The sequence below is a fragment of the Uloborus diversus genome, chromosome 2 (genome assembly GCF_026930045.1).
Source record: "Uloborus diversus isolate 005 chromosome 2, Udiv.v.3.1, whole genome shotgun sequence".
Lineage (NCBI taxonomy): Eukaryota > Metazoa > Arthropoda > Arachnida > Araneae > Uloboridae > Uloborus > Uloborus diversus.
Window position 1 is genome coordinate 68308929 of NC_072732.1, and position 18192 is coordinate 68327120.

General features: G+C 31.0%; 1 protein-coding gene across 1 annotated transcript in view; it reads right to left on the reverse strand.

The window, feature by feature from the left end:
* Positions 1 to 18192, reverse strand: part of LOC129216349 (zinc finger MYM-type protein 4-like) — a 76435-nt gene that overhangs the window by 15323 nt on the left and 42920 nt on the right. Inside the window, exons 12-14 of the mRNA XM_054850563.1 lie at positions 15703 to 15926; positions 6299 to 6518; positions 399 to 524 (exon numbers count right to left, since the gene is read on the reverse strand). Coding sequence (XP_054706538.1) covers positions 399 to 524; positions 6299 to 6518; positions 15703 to 15926 — 570 coding nt within the window. The remainder of the gene's footprint in view (positions 1 to 398; positions 525 to 6298; positions 6519 to 15702; positions 15927 to 18192) is intronic.

Below are 18192 nucleotides of genomic sequence, written 5' to 3' on the forward strand. Positions count from 1 at the left end.
TACACGCTTGAATGATTCTATTTTTAGCACAACATCATGTGTTTGGCACAATAATTTTTACTTAAAGAGGAAAATGAGTAACATAGGAGCACAGAAAAAAAAAGAAAAATCTTAACAATTTAGTGAAAAAAGGTGAACATTTGAAAGAAAAAAATTTAAGTGACCAGACACTGAAAAAGTGATGGCGGAGAACTTGACATATGTACACACACAACATTCATTTCTCAGCTATTGAAGATTTTTAAAAAATGAAAATATGATTCTTAAACTTGTTGGTATATGTAATGTAACTACTTTTCCAAAATTAAACCAAACACTGAATTTCACAATTTTTTTTCTAGAATTATAAGTCACTTAAGATTAACAAAAATTTTCAAAAAGAAAAGTTTGAATGTTACCTTCCAAAGCATACACAGCATCTTGCCTACATAAAATATTATTTAAGCACTCTGTAAACTTTTCATAGTAAGGGTCTGTGAAAATATTGTCAATTCTCCCATTATCAAATAAAAACCTCTGAATACCTGAAAAAATAGTATATTTTAGCAAATTCCAAAAATGTATAATTGATGTACTAGATCACTATGCAAAATATCCTATGATAAAGTTATATGTCTTTATTTTTGAAACTACTAGATATATTTTTTGACAGACATACACAGGGATATAATGAGTATAAAAATATCGTCACCTAAGAGCAACACTAAGACATCTAATCCCACAAATAACACTAAGATATCCTACTGTTGCTCTGAGGCGACAGTATGTCAGATAACAAAAATTGATCAGCTTTTGTGATTTGAAGGGAAAAAGGTAAAAAATTGTTGTAGACAGGTGCACCTAAATGTGACTATCTCTATAGGCTGACATAGGTTGATCATACATTGGATAAATGAGATTTTTGCTAGGACTAAAGACAATATTGTTATAGATAGGTTTACTGTTATTTGCAGCATAGTTAGGAACAGGTTTCACTTACTATGTATGGTATGCAGGTTGCTATGGCATGTTCTACTAACAGTATTACATTTTTTTTTCTTTTTGTACCTAATAAAAAAAAGTGTCTAAACACATCTTAGGATCTCAGCTTTCTGATCTCAACTTCAAACGCATTTATTCCTCTAGAAAAATAAAAGCAAAGATGAAAAAAAATGAAATTACATTTTCAATGAAACTGATTACGTTCTTCCCTGAAATTCCCTGTCCCTGGTGCTAGAATTCAAAGGAAAAAACTACTTCGGTCTTACATTGAGTTTGTAAAAAAGAGATTTTAGCCATTTTCAGTTTGTAAAAAAAGAATGAAAGATTATTGGTTTCAATAGATGAGTTTTTGAGACTAGTGAACAGTTCGTAAAATTCTGAGCGTAGAGCAGTAGTGTAACTATGGGGTCTAGTGCCCCTGGCGAACTAAAGAAATTGCCCCCCCCCCCCAGGGTCGCCCATATGGGAAGTCATCAGAGTCATTGTGACCTCCAAAAGGATTTTTTTTTTTTTTTGGAACATTTTGATTAGTTGAGTCGACAAGTAGGAGGCAACATTGTTAGAATCCATGAACATCAACCAGGGGTGTAACTTAATCTCAAATTTTTTTGAATTTAACATATGTTAAAATCCATAAAAATTAAGAAATACGTTTTTTTTTGTTTGTTTGTTTTGCCCAAAAAAAATTCCTTGACCGAGATACAGGCAGCCAAAGATGGCTGTCCTAACATTGTTTCTCACTTGGGATTTTCAACAAAATCTTTAAAGTAAATTATCTCAGGAACGGTAGAACATATTTTGTTGCGGTTTGTTTTATTTAAAAGAATACTTTTCCCTGTTTAAAAAAATACACAACATTTTTGACATATGTACTGTAGTTTTTTTTCCACAGTTAAAAAAAAATTTTAAATAATTTTTTTTTTTTTGATTTTTCTCAAAAATGTCAATTTTAAATTTTTTCATTATTTTAGTTTATTAGTACCACTGAGCCACTACGCTCCCTGAAAAGGAGAGCTCCCACTTCTTCAAGAGATTTTAGAGGCATTTAAAAAAAATGAGGGTTTTAAGGAACTCTTTACGTAATAGCAGACCTGAAAATTCAAAAACAAATTTCGCAACTAGCGACCAGAAAACACTTTCACTTAAGTTATATAGCAAAATTTTCATTTCGAGTCTCCACTTTATCCAGGAGTTTCATTTTTTTATAAAAACAAGAACGTTGTCTCCAGCCTATTCTCTGCATTTCTCCCACACAAAAAATTCACTGTAGCGCCAAAAGAATCGTTAAGCGCAAGCCATCTCGTTCTCACTAAATTCAAATATCCTGAATAAAATGACGACTCAAATTGAAAATTCCTCTACCTTGACTAAATTAAAAGTGTTTTCTGGCCACTTGCTGCGGAAAAAAAAACTTAAGTTTTTAGGTCTGCCTTTTCGTAAAAGTTCATTAAAACTCGCATTTTTTCAAATACCTCTAAAATCTGCTAAACAAAAAAGTGGAAGCTCTCCTTTTCAAAAAACCTAGTGTTCAGTGGTACTAATAAACTAAAAAAAATAAAAAATTTTGAAATTGACATAAAGTCATCCCTCGCTTCTTCGCCGCTTCAACTTTCGCGACTTCACTACTTCGCGGTTTTTTTCACTTTTTTTTGATAACTAGCTTTTTGTATACACTCGTGTCAACTTTTTCCTGCGAAAGAATAACAATGCATGTCTTTTATAGTAAGCTGAGCTCTTCTGAGGCGCGTAGTTGTACTAGTTGAGGGAGTGGAGGTATAAAATCAAGGAAGAAAGTGAAGGGAATCGCTGTCTCATTTTAACTGTTAAACACTAATTGGAAAGTATAAATCACTGTATTATTACTAGGGGATGTAAATGCACCTATAAATGGTGTTCAACAATGTACTAGCTTTGTAAGTTGTATACGGTGTATACTTAATACCTTTAATGAGGATAAATTTAGAGAGGAAGAACGGGAGCTCATAACGGTCACTAAGGCCCTGTTTATGCACACTCCGGCTTCAAACCCGGGTTGAAGCGGAAGGTGGATAAAAGGGGGATTGCAGCCGGGTTAATGGGAAGAGCCGTTTTTGTTAAATCGTGGATTTCCTTTACGTTGACTTACGCTTTTCGTTTCGGCGCTATCCCATCGAATGCTGCAGTTGGATTTTTCCATAATTAGAAGAAATTAGTTTCGAAACAAAATCACCATCGCAAAAAGAACACGCACAACAACACTAAAATAAATACACACGAGGAGGAGACACGTGACCACGCAATGTACTGTGGGAAAAATCCGCCAATAATCAGGGTTGGCCGGATTGGACCCAATTGGGTCGGACCCAATGGTTTTTTTTGAAAAAACCCATTTAAAAAAAACCCATTATTAAGCCCATTTTTGGGTTTTTTAAATTTTTTGAGAAGTTTTTAAAAAAATTAATTTAAATACTTTCACAATTTAAACTTCTTTTTCATTTCTTCTTCACCACAGACATTTGACATAAAAAATGAATTTTTTGAAATAGTATTTCTCAACTCTTAACAGCATTAAAAAAATGTTTCAAAGATTTTAAATAAATATATTTAACTTTATTCTTTAACTGATAAATAAATAGACTCAAATTATTTTGACTAAGTCCTGTCATGTCTGATTTTCCCAATATTTGCAGATTGTACAGAGGAAACTACTCTAGCTAAAAAGCTTTCATGTGAATTATTTCCTGCAAACAAACACGTCACAAATCTCGAGTAAACACAAGTATATTTTTTAGAAATTAACAGATTTCTCAAACGGTCGGGCAGAAAACAGAACAGGATGTACAGTATTTTCATTATCTTACGAAAAAGTTTAATATTTCTTAGTTTGTACACAGAAATAGAAAAACTGGCAACATAAAATTGAAAGAAATATCTTGATTAAGCTGGAATTCAGTAAAAAGGGAGTAAAAACTACTTGAGGTTCTACAGTAGTTTTGCATAGCAAAATGAAATACAGGAAAGTAAAATGCAAAAAAAAAAAAAAAAATAGTAGCAATTAAAAACGAACAATAGATTTTCTCACTCGAGAAGTAACTTTGCCTTAACTGTTGGTAATCATAAAAACTAAAAAATCTGAAACTTCACCATTCTTGAGTTTTGTCGTCTTTTATACTTTTCTTCAGAAAACGCTGAATTTTAACTAGTTTTCCAGCTTTTTTACCCCAAGACAATTTTTGCGCTTTGTCCATATACTTACGCTACAATATGCTACAAGTACCCCACATTTTCCCTAAAAAAAGACAAAAAAACCTACATTTCTTTTAAAAAAACCCAGCTTAGTTGGGTTTTTTTTGGGTTTTATTTAAAAAAAACCCAAAAAACCCTGGGTCCATGGGCTTTTTAAAAAAAAAAAAACGGGTTTTTGCCAACCCTGCCAATAATCCTTGAATGTAGGTGGAGGGAATTCCCTCCTGCATTGAACGCGGCTTGAAGCCGGGTTGGATGCATAAAACGGCCTTATTCCGCGAATCCGGGTTGACGCCGGGTTAAATCCAGCTGCATAAACAGGGCCTAGCTGGCAATTAATTCATCATCGAACAAGTTGAGCTAATTTCATAGATTAGATGATATATTGTAAGAATTTCATGTGTGCGTGTGTGTAGTTTATTTCTCAATGATTAACAATGTGATATATATTTCGCAATTAATTTTGTGCAATATATTAAGTAATACAAATGTAATGGTGGCAAAGGATGCTGTTTCATGTCTACGAGGCTCTAACTATGTTAGAAACCTATTTAAGTTGTCGTAAAGTAAGTTTCATGCACGCTAATTAGGAAAATATTCGGTTTATAAATACAGAATCCTACTTCGCGGAAAATCAGTTATCGCGGTAAAGTCTGGAACGAATTAACCGCGATAAACGAGGGTTAACTGTATTTGAGAAATATCAAAAAAACCAATTTAAACTTTTTTTTTCAAAAAACTGTGGAAAAAAATTAAAGCACATGTTTCAAAAAGTTGTCTATTTTTTTTTTAAACAGGGAAAAATATCCTTTTGAATAAAACAAGCCACAACAAAATATGTTCTACCGTTCAAGAGATAATGTACTTCAAAGATTTTGATGAAAATCCCAAGTGAGAAACGACAGGAAAGAGATCTTTGGTAGCCTGTATCTCGGTCCAGGAATTTTTTTGGGCAAAAAAAAAACGTATTTCTTAATTTTTTATGAATTGTAACATATGTTGAACTCAGAAAAATCCGAGACCATCACGTTACACTCCTTGTTGAATTGAAATGGATTCTACCGTTTTTTTTCTTATTTTCTTTTTTAGAATTGTTTTCCATGATGCCCAATGTTCCTTCACAGTAGATGTAGTGTTTCTAGCTCTTTTTCTTGCAAGTTTTTTTTTCTTCATTTTTAAAGCATTTTTCAAAATTTATAATCAAAAAAAAAAAAAATCAGTTTTTTTTAATCAGTTGAAATGCCGCCCCTCTGGCTGATGCGCCCCTGGTGAGACCCACTCCTGTCAACCCCTAGTTACGCTACTGGTGTGAGTGATCCTAAAATTAGAAGATCTTAAAATTGAGCATCAATTGTGTGTGGTTTGGAAGGGAATAAAGATTTAAATGCATTTTTAGAAAAATGAAAAAAAAAAAAATTAATTTGAATTCAAATTATGTTTTTCGCAATCACGAGTTGCGACAGGACCCTACTCATTGGTTACTACTCTACTCACTTGTTTCTAGACACGGCTCCTGTCCCTCCAAGTCTACCTCCTCCTGTTGAACGTAGACGTGTGTATTAGTTGTGTATGTGTAGGCTTTTGCGTGTGCGTAGACCTGTGTGTATGCACGTTGGCGTGTGTGAATGTGTGTGAGTGCGTATGTGTATGAGCGTGCGTGTGTCTAGGACATGGACGCCACCGACTAGGAGCGGCTACCGGAGGACGGAGCCGCGCCTGCAGGTGGCGGTGGTGGTTGAAAAAGGCACGGAACATAAAAGACGGTCAAATGAGAACAATAAGCAATCGTGATTGCTCAAAAAAACTGAAGGTATAGCACTAAATTTTCTTTCTATCCCATTCTCTCTTACATTTCCTCAAGATACGTTGCATGATATCCATGGAGTCTTGTACCCATGGACATCATGCAACTTGATAATGTGTTTCCCTTTAATGCCTTTTACATTAATAAACTCTTAGCTGTAACTCAGCTGTCAGAGCATAAAAAAATTAACTGCACTTAATTACATGCTAAATGACCTTTTTTTTTTGAAGAACTAAACTAAAAACTAGGTACAAAATGTTTAAAATTCTAAAAGCAAGACAGTCTCACCCAGCAAAAGGTAAAATAAGCTTCCTGGTGTGTACTCATCTCCATCTTCTCTTCTGACTTCTTGTACAAATATACTCAGGGAAAAATCTAACTCATTTGTACTAAGTTGAAGTAAATCCGTTTTAAATTGCTTGAATTTTCTTGATGATTGTGGACCTTTCATCATTTCTGAATTTTTCTTCAATACCCAATCCTTCCATGCGTTTACTCCAAGAATTGGCTGAAACCGATAAATCCTTTTAATAAATTTACTACAGCTATTAGACAACAATGAGTTCTTGCTTACTATATTTTTTGGCAATAAATGAAGAAGAAAATATTGTCTCAGGTAGATTTGCTAATTAATTGACAAAAATCATTTTCAACCAGATTTTTTTTTTAAATTTCAAACTTAATAAAATTTAAGCTGATAAACATTTTATGATAATCCTTTATGTAACACTTAATTCTTTTTCTGCATTTTCAATCCTATTATTTTCTCTCTTTTTTTTTCAAAAAGTATATCGCTCACCCAGTACAGTAGCAGTATGTCTCAAAACAGAAAGAAAGGATAAAAAAAGTTGGAGAACATAAAAGTTATAAAAGTTACTGATGTTAATTGATTTGATCTGAAACACTACAGTATGTTTAATAACTTTGTGATACATATTATGAATTTAGTTGAGTTTTGAGTTTAAATTGATAATGTGAATAATTTAAATGTAAAAAAATTTCTCTCCCCCCCATGGTTTTAATGTCCTCCTACATTTTTACTTATTTATTTTCAAGTAATTACACATGTTAAATATCTTCAGGCCCCGATTACCCAATAGGCCAACTTAGGCTCGGGCCACAAGCCGAAAAGGGCGCATATCACAAAGAAAAAAATTAACAGTTTGTTGAAAAAAAAATGAGATAATAAAAATAGAATAGAATAATTTGAAATAGTGCAACCAGCCTGCTAGGAAGAAAAAAAAATTGGAGGAGAGGGGAGGGGAGGGGGCATAATGCTTCAGTCCAGGACCCTCTCAGGTAGAAAGAAGACAATTTTCAATATCTTTCATTTGAACAATCATTTCTTCAAAATATAGCTTTACCCAGGGGCGGACTGGGTCCTCAAAGAAGGCGATAACCTTGACTCCCGAAGGGCACACAAGTTTGAGGGTACAAAGAAAAAAAAACACGAAACCAACCAAGTTGGAGGGCAAAATAGAAAAGAAAAAACCCACAAAGTCGCACAGGTTTGAGAGTGCGCAAAATTTGAAAAAAAAGAAAAGAAAAGACATGAAGTCGCACAGGTTTGATGGCATTAAAAGAAGAAAAAAAAAAACCATCAGAGTCACACAGGTTCGAGGGCAAGGGGAGCACGAAGTCACATGGGTTCAAGGACGAAAAAAAAAATAAGACACACAGGTTCAAAGGTGCACTGGCACGCGGGCCGATAGGCCAGTTCGCCCCTGGCTTTGCTAAAGTAAAAAACTCAAGAGATAAGTCACACACAGAAAAATAAATAACAACCGTGATCTAGAAAATGCTCAGTTATAAAACTTGCTACTGAAACTCTTTTTCTCTTGATATTTCTAAATTACGTCAGTAAGTATGCGTTTCGCAATTAAAAATATTTAAATTAATATTTCTTTATGACTGCGACAGGGGTCCCCTAAAGTTAAAATTTGGGAGGAGGAGAGAATTATCAATTTACCGAATGAAACTTCAAATCTTAACGAATGACAAAATACGAGCATGCACACCTACCAACATCTAACAAAAAGAGAAATTAAACATCCTTACAAAAGAAATGTTACAATGTTGTCTCCAAATTTTCCGAACTCTCAGATATTTCTTGTGAAATTATGAAAGATTGAGGATGTCACAGTGACCTCTCATGACCATGCTCATGAAATGCTGCCAACATATTTTTGAAACCTATCAAACAAAGCTACACAAACACACATACGGGAGGGGGAGGAGAATTTTTTTGAACAAGACTGGTTTGGTCACTTGTTTCATTGCATGAGTAGTGTACATCTAAAAATCAGTTAGGTGTGTAAATCAAAAGCAGCAAGAAGTGTAATTGCAACTATTGTGCGGTTAGTAATAGTGGTATTGCTCAAACCACTCCAACTTTTTTCTTCAACAAATAGCATTTATTTACCACCTTCATTTTTTTTAATGAAATTAAAACTTTTTTTATGTTTGAAAACAATTTTCCATGTATAGTGTAAAAATTATTTCGAACAATATTTTTGATGTGCTATATCGATATCTTATACTTTGATACATTTGATATTCTATTTAAACAAATTTATAAGGAACACAGTAATTTCCATGAGACAGAATAAGGCTACAATGTAATTTTGATTTATAAAATACTTAACAATTCAGAACCAAAACTGCTTTATGGAAAAAGATTCAAATTCATGGAAAACATTAAAATAATTGTGGTAATTATATAAAAGCATTCACATTTTAAAAGAGAGTATAAGTCCGACTTCTCAAAAATCGTACTTTAAGGGACGGATTATATAAAAGAAAAAAAGATCAATTAATAAAAGAAATAAAGTAAAATATCTGGAAAAACATGAAAACGAATTATATTGTACATTGATAGGGAAAATTTACATAAAAAGATTTACTTATCAAACATTTCATTTGATAAAATAAAAAATGAAATGTCTTGCCTACTTTAATGAGCCTTATTACAGCCTCAGAAATGTTACTTTGACATTAACTTGCAAAATAAATGCATAAAAATCAGAAGTACTTACCTACTAATTTTACTTTGCAAAATTTTAAGCTTTACAGTAGTCCCAAATGTTACAGAAAAAAACTAAAACCCAAACTATAAAAATCAAAAAACTACACATAAAAATTAGAGTTCTTGAAAAAACATATAAATTAATTCTCTTAATGTAAATTTAAAGCTCTAAGATGCCCATAGCATGCATACTTTGATTTGAACAGCAACTTAAGGGGAAAATCAAGTCAACACCTAAAAAGTTACATAATTACTTTGAATACTTTGCTTCATCTTTGCATAGAAATGCATTATGTACTTATCAATTCCCCCAAAATATTTATCTGCCTAAAGAATGATTCTAGAAATGTACTTTGGAAAATTCGATTTTAAAAATTAGTTCAAGAATGTGCTGAAAACTGATTTTTGAACAAAGAAAAAAAAAATAAGCTGAACTAAATTTCTAAAAAGAATCAGTATTGATGAAAAGTTGTAGATCAAGGCTAAATAATTTTATCGCTTAAGCAGAACTTAAAAAAAATAACACTCACACTAGCAGCAAAAAAGGATTATTTTATTGTAAAATTCATAGACATAAAAGTTACATTGACAATACCTATAAAAACAGGAAATAGAAAATTAAATATAATTTAGAAAAATTATACAACCAAATTAAAATTATTGAAAGCCGCAAAGTATATTATCCAAATACATTAAAAACATATCTTTATATTCAGTATCTGAGGCTGTATTAAGTATTAATAAAATCCACAGAAACTAAAAGTTCAACAAGAAATTTCAAACGCAAACATTTATATATCAAGTTTTATAAATATGCAAAAATTTTGATTTTTAAAAAAATATTTATATTTTTTTTTCCAAGAGGCAAGACACGTAAACTGCAAAAAGTTTCACTGTCTACAGTAAACACACTTAATAAGAATTTTGTTTATAAAATCAAATTTCAAGAAAAGAGATCTAAAACTCAAGCAGATATTTGTTTCAAAACAAAATTCAAGCAAAAATATAGGAGTAATGCACTTTAGAATAGAGTTTCACAGAAAATTTCAATTCATTTACTTTTGCTGTTACTTTAAAATGACTTTCATTTTTTTTTAATTAATCTAATAAGATCATTTGTAAGGTAACCTGCCTCTTTTGAACAAGGTAAAACACAAATAAACTCATAACTTTTGAGAAGAAACATTTATTTAATAATAGCACATTTATTCTTATTTTGAATATTTAGCAAAAACGTTCATTGTCATAGGGTCACTAAAAATTGCAGGTTATCAATTAAGACTCACCATTTAATGATTAAAGTCTGAATATGCATAGTCTCAAATAGTGAGAGTAATTATCAAAATTTAGAATATGTGACTGTTCTGAGTTATAATTCTGAGTCTCTCCAATAGCATAAAGGATATTATATGCTAGCTCATTCAAAGGCTCAAATTAATAATAAATATAAAGAATTTTTTTTTAGTTGAATTTGTAAACTCAATAAATTAAAAATATTTTTAATGCAAACTTTAAAATTATCTCCTGCTAAAAGTATGCTGCCTCCAGTGTAACAAAGCTAAACTTTTGTTAGACAGAGTGCCAGCATTAATTCGAAGTTTTGATTCCTGACTTCATGATCAAATAAATGAAAACATTCATGCTCTTGAGCAAAAAGTAGAACAAATAGACAAGTTGTGCTTTATTCCCTTTGCTTTTTCACTTCAAACATATTTTAGCATAAAGCTTGTCATTTTTCATTTGTTCATGCCTTTAATAAAGTTAGTAACTATCATATAAGCTTGTTATTGGATGTTACAACCCCTTTTCATTTGCTGAAAGCAATGAAAAGGCATTGTAACATCCAATAACAAGGAAGTTAAAAATGTAAACTTTTGAATTACCTAAATTCAAAACACTTAAAAACCATTTACTAGCTATGTAACTTATTAAAGAAATGTATACAAACATTGTAATTATTAACTTAATCCTTCATAAAAGCTTTAGTGTGGTACAAAACACAAAATAATAAAACCATCATGACTCGGTATTGTATTCATAGCGTTGTTCTGATTTACTAAATATGACAAATACAACTTATGCCCATAAAGTAAGGAAAACCAATAAAAACGATTGCTGTTCATGAGTGAAGATTTTTGTACATAAATTATATACCGTAACATTTTTGGAGGAAAGTGAATAGAAAGAAAACTTATTTGCGAAGACAAAACTCTCAGAGGAAAGGGTAAATAAGTATTTATGATGAGATATCAAAGTTCAGCAACCTGCACACATGAGATATTCTCCAATTTATGATTTTCATAACATGTTGACATGCAGTCTAAATATGTTTAAAAATCAGAAAATAAAATAAAGTGAAAAAAATAATAATAAAAGGAAAAGGAATTAACAGCAAATGACAAAATTGGATATGTCTATGCATCTATTACGAAGATTTTGCTCCATGCAATAAAAGCTACAGCAAAGATTGTCCAACTTCTGTTAACTAAAATTTTTATGTCTTCCAATTTCTGTTGGAGTAAAATTTTGAGCAATTCTCTTAGTAATGCACAGAAATTAAACAGAAAAATGCTAAGAGATATATCCAAAAACTATGTTTTACTTTAGTTAATCACGATAAGTGTAAAATACAAGAATTAATACTGTATGAATGCAATAGCTAAAATGAAGTTATGTTTTTCAAAATAGGCATTTCTCAATGCATATACACAAATCTTACTCTGGTGAAATAAAAACTCAGAAATGACTTTATGTACCTACAAAAACGTATATGGATGTTCATCAAAAACTCAAGAAAACATCAAAAATGCAATTTGTCCTATGAATTTTTGAGTAATTCAGGGCAATCTTTTATAACTATCTGGAAGTGACGCTTCAGCACATCAAAATGTATTTAGTTGCAGTTTAGACATTTTTATCACTGTATATATAAAAAAGTTTTATTACACAAAATATTTGAATGAGAATTCAACAAACTTTTGATCAAGACTATTTCAATGAAATATGCTGAGTCCCTGAAATGGTTCCTTAACTAATAGTAATATTCAACATGTAACTAAAGAATTTTATTTTTTAATATGAGTATGAAAATATCAGAAACACTTCTGATTCTCATTAGAAATAAGTGGTTGTTAGTTGCATTTTAAGGTCCAAAATTACGATTTGACACTTGGATTTGCACACCTAGGAATGACTAAAGCTTCGGATGTGATCAAAGCTATTCTTTCTTGAATTCACTGCTATTGAGACTTTCAATTGATGTGAAGAATAAATTTGAAAAAGTACTTTTACAAATTTACACAAAATTTTGACAACACAAAAATTTTTGTCCTTGTTAACAAAAAAAAAAATTTTTTTTTTTGTGTATTTTAAAGATTTTTTTAAATATGCCACCGTAAATATGTAGCATTTCAATTTAATGAAGATTTTTTCCATGTTGTTATGTAAAACAATTCCATAAAATTTCACCTAGATTGTTCATTTTGACATCTATAAACACATTCTAGATGTCACCTTGATGCAGGCCCTGATCTACGTACCCACAAACCCCCCGCAGCGAGGGGATGGGGGGCATCAGCACCAAGGGACCCAAGGCTCAAGATTTCAATATTTCTTTATGTAATTTTAGAAAAAATAGAAATTCAACACATATTACATTCGAACAACAGCTTTTTTTTTTTTTTAATAGAAATAAGATACTAGGAGGCTCCAAAATAAGAATTTCCCACAAAATTTTCAAATGGAAGAAAAAAATGTTTTGTGCCCAGAAAGCATTTAGAATCCTCAAGGTTTGAAAATATCTTGATGAGAGCCAAACCAGTTCTAGAAATATTTGAAAAATGGAAAACAAAGGTTTAACTTGATCAAAAGATTTGAAGTTCATGCATTGTACAAGGCTCTGTATCTGGGTATCAGTCTGATTCTGATGTCCAGATGAATGTTGAATGTATAAACAGCACAACTACCTGAAAGAGCTTAAAAAGGTAAATTAAAAACTTTTAAACAAATGATTTTTTTTAAGGTAGCATATTAAAACAGCGCAGAACAAACAACCACTAGCTTAAAAAAATGTTATTTGGAAGGTGGGTGGAGCAACCCAGTGGATGGTTAGGAACCCTGCAAAATTTTTGCAGGGGTGTCCAAAATTGATAGATTTGAGTCTGCCTTGATGCCTAAATTTAAATTCTTATTTTTTACACTATCCTGATCTCATATTAAAGATCAATTAATGAGCTGAAATATGCGAATAAATTGCTTTGCCTCCATGGGCAAAGCAATATGCAAAGTTGCAAGGGGGGGGGGGGGCTCAAATATGTTCCTGTGGTTTAGCAGAATATTTTCCCTGTGGAAACCCATTTCAGGACAGATTAGAGTCATTAAAATTTGACACGTTTAATAATTTATTCATTTCTGGATGGAGAAGAAATGTTTTTACATTTTTGCAAAGAAAAAAGTACTAAAAGTAAGGAAGTTCCAATTTCAAAGGGGGGCTCAAGCTCCCCTTGCCCCCCTATATGGGCGCCCGTGTTTTTTAATGAGTAAAACTTTCAAAAAACATACAATTACTGCAATTTTTTTAACCATGCAGCGAGTTCAAGAAAAATATAAATGAAGTTCTTCACAATGAAGTATGTATGATGAAATTTGACTAAGCTGAAGAAAAGCTAGAAGTCTATCAATACGAATTTTTTTTCAAGGCCTAGACTATCTGTCAAATCCCATTTCAACACTTTTTACTTTTATTAATTTTGCTTTATAAACTGTGCTTGTTACATATTGCACAGGGATAAAGTTAGTAAAACTCCAAATATGAGAATAATTCAAATAAAAAGATTGAATACGGCACATTGTTTGTAAAAAATAATTTTTTTCTACCAAAAGAGTTCAAAAATAGAAAATATTAATAAGTACAAAGAACAATGCTTTTTACGAAATTAAATTAAGACAAATTTCATTTTATTTAAGACTAGTGGTACCTTCACGGCTTTGCCCGTAATAGAAAAATTAAAAGGTCTTTTGGTTCGCCTGTATATTTACAAATAATGTATGGTGAATTTTCTTGCCAATTGGCTTGTACACATGTATGGTTCCACGTTATGATAATTTCGTAATTTAATCATCCATCTCATGATATTTTTGTTCTTAAAATTGGAATAGAAAAAGAACCAAATCGAATTTTTGAAAAATTGCTTCGAGATGCACACCCCCATGCTACAAACTAATTCTGGGCCAAATTTCATGAAAATTGGCCGAACGGTCTAGGCGCTATGCGCGTCACAGAGATCCGGACAGAGAAAGATCCTGACAGACAGAGAGACTTTCAGCTTTATTATTAGTGAAGAAGAATTCATGTTTCAACATTAGATAATGAGCAACATTTATCTTAAATACGGTCATAACATACATAGTTTTCTCACACTTAATCTACAAAAAAAAAAAATTTAAAGACGAAAATCTCTCAAGATATTGAAAACTTTTACCCTGATATTGCAATTGAAGTGGGATGAATAATTTCAAGTAAAATATTAAGCAAAAAAAAAAAAAAAAAAGAATTATAAGAGATTTTTCACTATTGAGAATTTGTCTTTGAACAAGTCTTTTCTATCAGTAAAAAAAGTACCAACACATGGAAATAATATCTATTCAATGTCATGAAAATTTCAGCAGACTTTTCATACACACTATTTTCGGAAACATAACTTAACTTTTCAAAAAGTTTTTTTTTTTTTTGCACTCATCCAATTTTTTGATTTTGCCTACTAATTGTTATATATGGAACGAAAAAATATGCAACCAATCTAGGAAATATCGATAAGAAACTAACAGATGCCTAAAAGAAATTAATTTCAATTTCTGGCTGGTCAAATTATATATTTTACCATTTAAGGAAAATTAAATGCACACAAACTAATGAAATAAATGCTATATATGTTTTCTTCTCAAAATATACCAAAAAAGGAACAAAATCTTTTTAGAAAATCAACAAATTATACCCAACACTTCATTCTTATAATGAAGTCAACATAAGTAAAACTTTATCACTTCATAATACTAAATATTAACAACAAAATTTTCAATATTAATTTCTTTCAAAGAAAAAATATTGCTTTCATAAAACACAGAAAAAGTAATGACGGAAATGTACAAATATGCAAATGTACAATAACAGCTTTATTACACTGCTTAAATGAATGAGGTATGCAAAATGAAAGTAAATGATACTTTAACTATCATGTACACATAGAAAATCAACACTTCACAAAGTTCATTATAGTAAATGTTGGGGGGATTATTCTTTCAGAATAATACACAGTCACACATTGAAATGAAATAAAGAGAAAAACACTGTACAAGTTATGAAAATGCAACTAAAAGTACCCTTTCTGAATGGAAATGCCGACATATTTTATACGTCATTCAATTCTTAGACTGGAATGAGCACCATATATATATGTATAAGGTTCAAAATCATTGCACAAAACGTTTCCAACTTCAAATTATTTTTTCAAATCAAATGATCATTTTTATCCGTCAGTATCTTTCATTCAGTTAAAGTAGAACTTCAATATTTTCTTACTTTTTTCCTTTTTATTCAAAAACCACTGTGAAACAGTAAATTTTCCCTATCAAATGAATGTAAATGGTATAATAGAAAATATTAGGGAACCTTTAAAGGAGGAGCTGCCTCATGTTTTTCAGTTTCCTTTGCATTATTCCTTTCAGTGTCTATTTCTGTTGAACCACGAAATGAACTTTCTTCCTCAGCAGCATCTGATAGTCGACTTTTTTTCCTTCTCTTCCCATGAGATGATGTTGTTGTTCTTTTTCTATGAGATTTTGCTTCTTTGAATACATATTCATCTTCTGGTTCGGATTCTTCTTTGTCATTGTCTGTAAAGATTAATAAAAGCATGAATTTTAATAACAGTTAGGTTCATTACATACCATTAAATTTGAAGACATTATTTTTTAGACTTGTTTAGCTGAAAAATTGATTAAGGCAAATTACAATTTATCAAGAAATCGGAATAGCCACAATAGTTTCCACATATAAGAAATCTGAAATATTGCAAATTGAAAGTTTGTCATTCAAAAAATTTATTGTTACAACACAACTATAAATTAACTAGAGAAAACCAAAGTAATTATAGCACAAATATACACAGGGTTTGTAAATTTCAGAAATAAAATGAAGGAGTTTTGGAGGAGTAAAATGAGATTTTGAAAGAGTACTAATGGGTTGTCGTAAAATGATATTTGACCTTTTTTCAACATATTTGACCTCCTTCCCCCTTTGGCCCAAAGTGTCACACTTCATCTTACTCCTTCTCTTGTCCCATGTCATATTTTTTTATAAAAATATTGTTAGAATAACTGAGTGATGTCACTTTTTGACACCCTCTCTCTTCCCCTTGTCACAATTTCAAGAACTCGTCTCCCCCTCAAGGCATGACATCACTTATAGAATACCCTTTTTACAATATCATAACTATGACTTACTGAACAATTATTTTCTTAACACAATCACTTAATATAGTACAATTGTTATGTATTTTTAAATATCTAATAATAATTGACAAACTGACTTTTGCTGCTGAGAGTGTGGTGGAGGGAAATTAATAATCATAAAACTGGAAAAAATAGCGAAGCACACATGTTTTACTTTACATATGAAATGTTTTAGTCATATAATATTTTCACCTTCAACTTTTATGACTTCTATGATCAATTTATAAATCACATCTTTATGAAAAAAACAAATAAATATACGAAATTACTACATTAAAATTGCCCTTGTGACGAAGTTAAGTTGTCAATCAAACTAATTTAAGGAAGATTATGCAGCCTTGAACTAAAAAAGAAGGAGTTTTGAAGGAGTTAAAAACAAAATGAAGTTGAAAGGTTCTTCAAAAAAAATTCCTAAATGAAGGAGTATTGGAGGAGTTTTGAAGGAGTGTACAAACTCTGTATACAGATACATATACATGTATCGGGGTTTCGAGGAACCCTTTTCGCAATGCAAAAGTTGGGAGCATTTGGATCCGGTCTTTAGCCCGATGTCATTTTTTGGAAGTAAAATAATTGCATCCCCTTATACTTCAAAAAAAAAAAAAAAAAACGCATTTGTACGAAAAGTATTCAAGCAGAAAGTATTGACAAACACACAGAATAATAATGGCTTTTTAAGAAATAAATTATAATGAATAATTTTTTATCATAAGGTGAAAAGTAACAATTTCTGTTAGATATAATCATAAAAGACAAATTAAATAACAAAAAAAAATTAGCTGCAGACTTAACTCAATCACTAATTATTTATAACTTTTAAATTTTTAATCTTGTTCCATCTCACTGTTTCAAATGAAAAAAAAAGACAAAAATTAGTGAAAATGAAAACTTTCATAATTTTAAAGAATATATCTAGAGAGAGAGCTTTAGAGATTTTCTTTTTATAATTTTCCACACATATTTTGGTTCACTTTTAAATTTTTGACTATGGGGTCTTTCTTTTAGTGATAGGAATAAATCTACCAATTAAAATGTTTTACAAATATCACTACTAAACTGCAGTAGACTTCAAATCATGCTCCTTGAGTAACAACACACTTGTGAAGGCGAGTTTTTTAAGCTTTGCATGCTCCCTGAAAGTAAGCAAACAACAAGCTGAGTTAAATAATCACATTTTGTGCAAAAGGTTGAACAGATGGGTCAAATGTTTACCAGAAATAGAGCCATCCGAAGAGCTGAAGGCGCCCCCCCCCCCCCCATACACACAGAAAAAACAAGTTAGTTATAACATCAGTGCATAACACATAATTGATTTTTTTACATATTAATGAACAGAACAATCAGAGGGCTATGCATAATACAAATTAAAACAGAAGCAATGAATCTACTCCTAATATTTGTGAAACTTTAATGCCCCAAAAACATTTCGAAAAATGGAAATGTTAAAAGTCCAAATATTAATCGTGTAAAATATTATCCCACTGGATAAAAAACAAACAGTTAAAACTGAATTGGTTATTCATATTGATCAAACTGAGAACACGAATAAATAATTTGCTGATTATAAATAGAAAATGTATTTATCAAAGTAAATTGCATCAAAATTAAATTTTGATCTGGACTCATCCAATGATTCTTCTCAAGAGTT